The 10,648-nt window shown below is 41.2% G+C and overlaps 1 protein-coding gene across 1 annotated transcript; it reads right to left on the minus strand.

The window, feature by feature from the left end:
- Positions 1 to 5,301: 5,301 nt before the first annotated feature.
- On the minus strand, positions 5,302 to 7,147 carry LOC306796085 (decorin; the record flags this gene model as incomplete). The annotated part of the gene is made up of 2 exons (XM_079294863.1): positions 5,302 to 6,400; positions 6,813 to 7,147. The coding sequence occupies 2 exons, from the start codon at positions 7,145 to 7,147 to the stop codon at positions 5,302 to 5,304; spliced, it is 1,434 nt and encodes a 477-aa protein (XP_079150989.1).
- Positions 7,148 to 10,648: the final 3,501 nt, after the last annotated feature.

Below are 10,648 nucleotides of genomic sequence, written 5' to 3' on the forward strand. Positions count from 1 at the left end.
TTTATTCGATTCTGAAAACAAAATACTCTTCCTACATAGGAGTTACTAAACGTTGGTCCATTACCGAACCTTATAAAATGCATTACAAGCACCAAGTGGAATGCCAATAAAGCCCGTCAATGGTAAAGATGAACCTTTGACTGAGAGATCAGGCGATGAAATCCAAGTAGAAGATGAAGTCTGTTCAGACCGGAGAGACATTTCATGTGGATTTGTACTGAGACGGGTCAACCCCTGATCTGTACATGAACTATATGTTCATATTGTAATCTGTGACATTAGAAACAGGATTCCGTTTTTTTACAACAAGTACACAGTGTATAATAGTATTAAGAGTCGTGTAGTGCATTACAAGAGAGAGATCATGTCCCAATTGAAAATTGAACAAAATAAGCAATTCGGTATAGCACAGGATCATCTGCATAAAGATGCATTTGACAAATCTAGCATCTAATATACTGTAAGTGTTGAACAGCACAGGGACAAAAATGGATAACTGTTGCACACTTAGGGATTTAGATCGTGTCCCCACCCTGATAAACTCTGTCTGATAAAACTTTACAAACTTGAGGAAGCATACCATAACCTTTTGATTTGCAAATATGAAGGTAACATTTAATATTTTCTAACAAACAAATATAATCAGTTTTAAATGATGTACCCGCAACAATTCTTTCTCCAGCTCTGATGTGGAATTTGATCAAAGGCTATTACAGGTCACTGCAATCCAAATGTTGCAGACATGCAAGATGTAATGGAAATATCAAATCTACAGCTAAATGTAGATGGAGATCTCTTTTCAACAGTATTGTCTTTGTTTTCCTCTATATAACTCATTCAAGTGCATCGAATAAGAAGTTACTTAGACAAACGTGCTCTGCTTGAATCGGGCTTGAGAGCAAGATGAGCTGCCTTTCTGTAAAAGAGTGACTCATACGGTAGGCCCCCTGGTGGAGCGCCTGAATAACAGTGGGTACAACGAGTGCATGTGTGCGTGTGTGCGTGTGTGTAATGGCAGTGTAGAGGCTTTACTGCATATCACCTTTAAATGTGCGTTTGTATAGATTTGAATATGCAAAACTGAACAACTTCACAAGCATGCGATTTCTGCATAATGTGCAAAATTCTAACTGCTGCATTGTGTTGTCAGTGCAGGTCCGGACCAGGAGCAGATGATGGGCTGTATACAGTATGTGTGTGTGTCTTGAGGTCCCTCTGGCTCCCATGGTTTCTCTCTCTATCCCCTCCTCCCTCTCATTCTCCCCTCCCTCTGTTCCTCCTTTCCCTCTCCGTTTCACCCCCTTCTCTCGGCTAACTAAAGCGCCACCTCCCTCTCACATGTGCAATAGCACTCTGCTCCGGGTTCTGAGTGCAGCCAGCCATTTTAACCCTTCACAAGGACTTTTATATCCCTGTGAGATTGAGTTTCAGAGGAGAATTAGGGCATTGTGGTCAGTCCAGTCCGAACTTTGGAGAGAACGATGAAGGTTAGGGTTGAGATTAGGCTGGCCTTGATTTAAGGTTGCTTATGTTTGAGAGAGCCGGGTGAAGGGTTATGGTTGGACTGAAAGTTGTCAGTGGGAGGTTTTATCGGAGCAGCACAGTAAGTGTTGGAAAGAAGAGAAGAGAGACACAAATGCACATGCATCCCTATGCACAGCAAAATTGCAGATGTTTGTGCCTCTCCTACATCTGTATTCAAATGTGAAAAAGAACAGCCACAAATGATATGCTGCCAATCACAACTGTTATTTCAACATATCCACTTCCCATTTATGTGTTTTTCTATAAAATTCTAGCTCTAGCTCGTCAATCTTTGAGCAGCGTTTCACCCAGTCGCGTCTTAGAATCGCAGCATTTGTGTGTACAAGCCATTGATACAGGCCAACGCCACATTTATAGAGATGTTTTAACCTAAATTTCCAGCTCCCGATGCATCATGGGAAGGAGGCCTCCAAGAATTCATAAATATCAGAAGAGGAACGACAGCTGAATAGTATCACAACTCTGTTTGTCTGGCTGGCTCACATGTCGGGTGCGGTTCAATATCCTGTTCCCTCCGGTTTATTTTGTCTTCCTCTTTTTTTCCATGGAGATTCCTGGAAGAATGTGGTCAGCATTACAGTACAATAATCTCAAAAGGGCTCAAAATCTGATTACAGTTTACAGCTATTGTAGTTTGAGTGAATTGTGCACATTAGAGAATTAAAAAAGATTAAAAATACTGTATATAGGAATTTAAACGTTTTCAATTATGGTTTTGAAAGCAATGAAAAAACAGCAAGGCAAAAAAAAAAAACCCCACATAAAGACAAGATGCTCAAGTATTACCATCTCCTTTACATTACATCAGAGACTTATAAGTCTGAGTGAAAAAGAATCAGAGGAGGCAACCTTTCTTGTCACAAAAGATCAAGAGAGAATAAAAAAAAAGTTTACGTAAGAATGTGACCAACACAGGTAAACTCTGAGACGGGAGAGGGTGGCACTAATCCTGCAAAGCTCCTGTTTGGATCAGCTTAACGATCAGACTGCATCCAGCAAAGGATACACAGCTACACAAATCAATTCACCATCTGCCAAACTGCTTAAAATGAGCACTTGGGTTCAGACTCTGTCAAGGGAGCACGCACAAACACCAGACGACTGACGGTGCGTGTGCACACACACACAGGTAGTGTGCACATACGTGTGAATGCACGCACAATCTTAAACGATTGAGTGAAAAGCAGAAAATGTGCAAAAGAAAAAAAGAGAGAAAGTGAGAGAGGAGACACAAAGAGGGGAGGAGGGTGTCCAGTGGGTCCAGGTAGACATGTGGTGTTGTGATACGGGGTCAGGGTCCTGCTGGACCGTAGGGAGGTGCCGGTGAGCTCCCTGCCCAGCCGAAGCTCTTCTCTTCTGGACACGCGCTAAGAAAGTGGAGCCTGGAGCCATCCTTGAAAAGTGCTCCCTCCTCCCCTTCACTCTCTCGATCTTCGTCTTTACTCCCCCTCCTCCTCTCTCCCAGGTCCTATGGGTGTGGTGCCACGTTGCTGAGTGAACTTATTAGAGTGAGTTAGAGAGGGGGGGGGGGAGAAAAGTGCTAAGCACCTCCATGTGGGCTGATGCATTTTCTCCACTTTAGCCTTCCTTCTGCTTTTTGTTTCTTATGTAGATGTTGTTCCAGCCCTGTGATAAGGTCGAATGCTCTTATGTTATTGCAAACAATAAGTCCACTAACATCTTTGCTTCTCTGTGAATCATGCAGACTCATGTCTGTCTGTGTGTGCGCTTGCTTTGCTGAATGTTTAAATATATATTTAGATATATTTAGATATATTTTTAAGTATTTTTCCCCCAAACCTGAAGCATGTGTTTTTTTTTAATGCCTCACCTTCTGATTTGGCAACTGAAAAAAAGCCAAATATTTTCTGTATCTCACTTTAAAAACAGGAGGCGTTACGCCTCAAAACTATTTCCTTATACATTATTGCCACCTAGTGGATAATATGTAAACAATACATTTTACAACTAAGTCTGTTATATTAGCATGTTTACAGAGACCTACAACTGCATGCTTTCTCTGTGAGAGAAAACAAGGAACTACCAGGGGTATAAGCTAGCAAATAAACACAAGTTAGTCTTGGCAATAAAAACATCCCATTTGTCTTCATTCATGAAATAGGCAATCACGTACTTTCATATTCCTCATCGTTATTGCCCTTCATACCTCTGTATCATACATTTTACCTTGCAGATTTGTAGACAGTTGTTTAACTTTTTGACTTTCTTGTTCTCGTGTCATTGCTGCACAAACACGGTGGAAGAACATCAACCTGAACCGAGTGTTTATGGAAAATGGTCGAAATGCTCGACAGTGGAACATTTAGGCCAGTGTCCATTTGTGAGCATGGGAAAACTGAATCTGGAACTGGAACTGGAACTGTCACTCCTGCCAGTTCGTTTTATCCACATATTTTACCGCCCAGGGGTTTATGGCACAAACAAAGGAAAACTCAAACAGCAAATTGTGTTTCATTTTAACATGCCGTTAAGAATTGGCACTTGGCTGTGATATGTGTCTTTTGAAATGTTGTTATGCGTCTCCCTCAGAAGAGTTGTTCAGGCTTTTCGATAGAAAGCTTAATGCGGGCGAAACTTTGAAAGACAAACCAAGAAATGCCCAATATAGGAACTTTCCTGCAGCAGCACCGATCTTTTAGAAGCCCAGTCTGTTTTTTATTTGCAGAAGAAGAAGCTTATCATGCCACTCAAATGTCTGTTGACCAGCTTTTTGCCATGTTACAACCAGCAGAGCTTGTCTCGTGCGCGATTACAGAGAACTTTATTTCAGCCACATCAAATTGACAATATTTACACCACAGCGTCAAATCCCATGTAGATTCTATGGGGTGATTGCAATCAATGAGCTCATACGGAAATAATATGAACACAGACAAAGCCTTGACAATAATAGGTCCACAATCTAGCTTCAATCAAACTTTCTAAAAAAACAGCTGAACTTATTTGTACATATGTGGATATAAGGAACTTCACTTTCATATCGTTAACAACATTTGAATGTGTGTGTGTGTGGCTTATGTATGACTGCAAGCAATTTTCCCAAAACTTCAATTTTAGCAAGTTTTCAGATTTATTTCCGAACTCATAGGGAGTTATTCATTTCCCCGTGGTATGAAAATCCCCTCAGACACCGTCAATGTGCCTGAGAACGAAACAACCTCTCACATCAACAAGTAAATTATTTTGCCAAAGTGCGAGCAGCATCCATGCCCATTGGTGGAAGTGCAGAGAGGAACCCTTAACCCATCTGAAATTCACATTATGATGAGGAAAAAAAGACCAAACTCGCATTTTTTCACATCATCCATGTCTTATTATAAGCACGCTCAATTACATTTTTTTCAAATGAAACACAAATGCTTTTGGACAGCCAACAATTCAAATTACATGGGACGGATTAAATAAATAAAATAAAGATGATGATGATGTGTCTATGATTACCTATCTCATGCAACTTTCTACAAAATGCTGCTGCAATGAATTGAAACTAAATGTTTTCCTGGAAATTATTCTGAATAGTTCTGCTTTTGGAAAATGGTCGTGAGAAAACCACCAGCACATTCCATAATAGATCACATGTGGTTACGGATATCGTGGTTAGACTTGTTGCATAAAATCAATTGTTTTCCAACCCAAAAAATACATGTTAGGGGGGAAACACGTTGTGTAACCAGTTGATAATTCTGTCTGATATCAGGCAACCTATCAGCAGGATTGCTTGTATCTTTTGAAGGTTCAGTAGAAGTGCACCACCTGGAATCCTCGTAAGCACCTGAAAGCCTGTGCATCTAACTTCCCCATATCGATTAGATTGTGTTCCAACTGCACTCGTACCAGCCCGCTGAGACTCGCACTTTTATCGCCCCAGCAGAAAGCATCACGAGGCACCGATTGAATCTTGTTGTGGTTGAGCGCTACAGAGTGCAGAGCCTCTGGCAGCTGTCTGGGCACCTGGCGCAAGTTGTTGTGGCACAGGTCTAACTGGTGCAGAACGGGCAATGTCCTGAATGCCCCTGGAGCCACTTTAAAGATTTTATTTCTTGCTAAACCCAAGTGCTCGAGGTTTTTCAAGGTGCCGAAAGCTGCTTTCTTTACGGAAGATATGCGGTTGCCCTCCAGATTTAGAGTTTTCAGTGAGTGGGGGAGGTGTCGTGGCACTTGTTTTAGTCTGTTCCCTTCTAAGTTGAGGCTTTCCAAGTGGGTCGCATTTAGAAGGGACTCTCGAAGGAGACCCTTGCTCGTCAGTCTGTTTGTACTCAAGTCTAACACCAGCAGCTCTGATATCCCATTGAAGGCTCCTCCACGGAAGTGCTTAATGAGGTTCCCTTTGAGGTAGAGCTCTTTGATGGACAGTGGTAAGCCCAGAGGTACCGATGTTAACTGGTTGTGATCCAGGTTCAGAGTGCGCAGGTTGTACAAAGGAGAGAGCACTTTATTGGGAAGACATTCAGATCCATTTCCCAGGCTGTTGTTGCTGAGGCTCAAAACCAAGAGGCCGGGGCACTGGGCCCAGGCTGCCTCAGACATCACACTCAGACGGTTATTGTCCAAACGAAGCTCCTCCAGAGAAACTGGGAGATCAGTTGGCACGCTGTCCAGGAGGTTCCTATCCAGGTAGAGGCGCTTCAGAGCCGGGATCCCCTCAAAAGCTCCCTCTACGGAACCATCTGTGAGCCCATTATTGCTCAACACAAGGAACTCCATAGAGACGTATTCTCTGAGCAGGTCCAGCTGGATGCTGTTGATGTGGTTGTTCATGAGGAGGATGTAGCGGGCATTATAAGGAATACCATAAGGAATCTTGTCCACGCCTTTGTCTGAGCACTGGACCACTCTGGAAAACAATACATAACGAGTATAAGCATTGATCTTCAAACGTCCCAATCACACACTAGTGAAAATGTTGGAAAACCTTAATTTGTAATCTTTACATTTCAGTTTTTGTATGGTATTAATCAATCAAATGCTCTGAAGAAAGCACATGTCAAACTATTTATTTAATATTTATTTTGCATTTTAAAGAAAGTATCGCGAGCTTAAGGCTGCATCCTAAGGTTGATCGTTTTGCGTGACTATTCAAAAACCCAATTTAAAATATGTAAAACAGAAAACATTCTCAGATTGGAGAACATACAATCAGTGAATCTGAAGCCTGACTAATAAATGAATCGACTTCAATTGTTATTGATGTAGTTTAGACATTTGTTGCAATACATTATGTTTAAATCAATTTGTCTGATAATTACCTTCCATAGCAGGCGCATTCAGGAGGACAGTAGTTATCCTTAAAGTAAGGAAAGTGCGTTGGCGTGATGAGCTTCTTCTTCTTTGAGGGCTTTTGGGTTTGATTGTTCTTTTTCCTTTTCTTGGATTTCTTAATGGTCTTATTTTGACTACTTCTGTTGAGTTCCGTTGGCCTCGTTGAAGGTGTTTTGTCAGTTGTCAGCTGCGGTCTGGCTGAAGGTTTGCTCAGTTGTGGTTGAGGAGAAGATGCTTCATTTCGCCTCACTGTTAGTTTGGTGTCATTTTCCATCAGTTCAACTCTTCTGGGCTGAGTCACGCTTGGTTTAAGCCCGACCATGTGACTATTTTCATTTGAGTTCGTCATTGGATTTGGCTCTTTGGTTATAAACGTTGCTTTTTGGGGTTTTGGCGATGACACTTGCACCGTGGAGTTATTTTCAGTCATGTATTTTGGTTGAACCACAGTGGTTTGTAGCTCCTGCCGTGCAGGTTTAAACAATATATTTTTGACCATGACATCCACTAAATGTGGGCTAGCCTCAACTTCCAGTTCATTCGCCTCACCAGGAAGCACTGTGGAGACTGAGATGTGATTGATTGCTGTAGGATTTGGCAAAGTGACAGACGGAGGAAGGAAGAGAGGTCTAACTTTGGCGTAAGGGGAGGGAGGGTGAGAGGAGGAGCCATTATGATGATTAACTGGAGGAGGAGAACCTGGAGGATTTTGAGACTGAGTGACAATTTGAATTGTGGCAGGAGTTACTAATTCTTCCCCCAGCTGAGGAGAGGATGTGCTTAAAAGAGGTGTGAGATCACTAACTACCGTGTGATCTTCCTCTCCATTTCCTCCTTTCTCTTCCACCTTTCCTTGATTCACAGTAAATATCTTTTCCTCTCGAGTCGCATCGTGAAGAATAATTCCAACCAGCCTGCTCTCTCGTTCCTCTTCCACTTTTTCTTGCTTCGATTCATCCACTAGATCACTTTTCTTATTCTCTTGTATCCACGCATTCTGACTATTGACTGTTTTTATCGTGTCTGTCAGGATTGCTTTAACTGTCTCCTCATTCAACTCAGTTTTCTCTGATTTTGTGACCAGATTGAGTCCATCTTCTCTCCTCTCCATTTCTTTATCTGAATCTAAATCTGTCACAATGCCAACTCTTTTCGTTTCTTCCATCAACATCTTGGAAAATGTCTCCAGAGCCGTCCTCTTCTTCTCTGGGTTCGTCTCCGGAGTCAATCCTTCACTCCTTGGTTGATCTGATCTCCATCCCTCATTTTCTTTCTCTTCCACTGGTATTGAAACATCTCCCAAATGCTCGCTCCTCATCTCAAACTGGTGGACTCTGTCCAGCCCAGCTATCTGGGTGACTTCCAGTCCTACAGTACAACACAGAGAGCAACAGCTTACATAGATCACTTAGGTACCCGTCACAAATCCTGCAAAAATGAAATGCTATTTTAATGCAAAAAACTAAATCAAGCTGCTAACAAGTGACATAGCATAACAAAAGTCTGTGTTCCCTTTGAAATGTTCATGAAATAATTAGCATGCAAGTGTTTATGACCTGTAGTTTGTAGGACTGTAATAATTACAAGAGACTATAACATAATTTATAAGTACATTTAGGTGGAGGCATGTCAAACAGGCCAGACGTTATACTTACCGGGTTGCAACACGAATGAATAACCAGAAACTGTGAGGAGCGTAAGCAGCAGTGTGAACATTTCCATTGTATCTGTTGGAAGGCATTGAAAAAAAGACGAGAATATATTCAGGATGAGCTTGTAAAGGACAACATTTTTTGGAAAAAAAATATATTTTTAAAGCCATCCTTCAGATATTTTGATTATCTCTTTCAATCGTGCAGTTTCGGGCCCTTTTAAGAACTTGTAAAACATACTTAACATTATTTTATCAGCTTGATACTTCATCCCTTTCCCTATTTTTTTATTTTTAGATCTTCTTTTAGATATTGAACTGAACTGACAACAAGTCTACTACATAACATTAATCAAGGAAATTCTGCTTTTATTGAACAGGGTTGCAGAAAATCCATCTGCTCTATATCTGATTGGTTTTGATAGTAATATTTCTGCCACATTTAATGAATAGTTTGTCAATAATTAGACTAGATGGTCCTGTGTGAGTAATGTCAAACATATATTTTTGTGAGTGACTTCAAATGGAGTATATATATTTGTTCAGACATAGCCCATAACACATAAATATATCAAATATATCCTAAACCTCTTTGATGTAATAATGATCTTTCATCCTAATTTCTGTATTTTGTCACCTTGATCAAATGTGAAAGCTCAGTTTGAGTCAAAGTGAAGGGTTCCCACTTCAATACTTACATATTCAAAAGAAACAACAAAGGTTTTAGAAAGTATTATCTTTAAATACAGTGTTGCTTACCTGCAGCCTCCTTTATATGTCAAAGCTGAGTTCCTGCATTTATCCAGCTGACCCTCCACCTGCCTCTCTGTACGGACTGAGAGAGTCCAAAAGAAATGGTTGCAACCTTTGAACCGCACACAGATGACTTTAAATGACAGAGTGGCCCTCTCTGTACGGAGAGTTTTCACACACACACACTGGCTGAGCCGCAGGCAGTGACTCCTCAAATGCCTTTATCTGGAAGAGGATTGTCACACTTACCCTCAACGTCAGAGGAATCTGAAGGATCAATAGCGGGAAAGACCGGCGACTTTAGGGGAAGAGGGGTCAGAGGTGACGGTTGGTTTTTACAGCGGCTACTGTTTTCCCCGCTGTGAGGAGACATTAACATCCCAGTGGTTATATGAGGGTGACAAGTAGCTCCTGGGTACTGCTTGGCCTTTGACCCTTATGCTAATAATCTGCTGTACGTCAGGAAGTCTGGGAACTGCTGACGCTAACGAGTGACTTTATAGACAAGTGATTGTTGTAATTAAGGTTTGGTGTTATTATGTTCTCGTCGTTTATTTTTAATGATTAAAAGAACTTGGGTCACAGATTTTAAATAATATGAGGTCTTCAGTGGCCTTTGCAGATGTGCTTAAAAGATAAGAACTGAAGGAAATAACGACCCCATTCATTGATCTCTGTGGTGAGGTCAAAACTGAAGCAAGGCATGTTTGAGTTTTGATTGCGAGTATCAATTTATTCTGCTTGAGATTTGCAGCAAGTCCTCACATTTGAGAGGCTGAAACCAGAAGATGTTGTGCGTTTGTGTATGGAAAATGAATTACACAAGTACACCATTATCAAAATGTTTCAGCTCTAGATCTGTTTTGGTAGGTCGATTATTCAGTCCTTTTAATCAGTTTATTTATTAGACTAATTAGGTTTACTATCCATGCAGCCTTCAAAATGAATTGATTCCTACAAGTTGCATCTAACATACGAGAAAGTGCTGTGTGGCACCACCGATGTTTTCTTTCCTTCTCAGCTGCACCATCTATATTCGTGTTGCCTGAAAACGTGTGCATCTAGTTCCAGAAATCAAAAGCTCTTTTTCACATTCCCACTGGGTCCGAGAATATCAATTTCTTGTCTGTGATCTTTTGTTTTTGTCGCATCGTGCGTCATGTCAGCTCGTACACAAGGCCGAGCGTCGCTGTCATTTTGCTTGGGGGTGCGACATCTGTATCACAAACACAGATACATGGAAGAGCTTACACTCACACAGCCAAGACAGAGATAGTTTTATCCCCAGAGCTTTGGTATAGTGACAGAAGTATCAATTATTTTTGACACAGTTTTCTTTGCTCATACATTTGAGAACAGGGCTTTGAAACAAGATGCAGGTTTACTTTAGTTATCTGGAAAACTTTGCTGAGTAAACAC

This window comes from Melanostigma gelatinosum (genome assembly GCF_949748355.1).
Source record: "Melanostigma gelatinosum genome assembly, chromosome: 22".
Lineage (NCBI taxonomy): Eukaryota > Metazoa > Chordata > Actinopteri > Perciformes > Zoarcidae > Melanostigma > Melanostigma gelatinosum.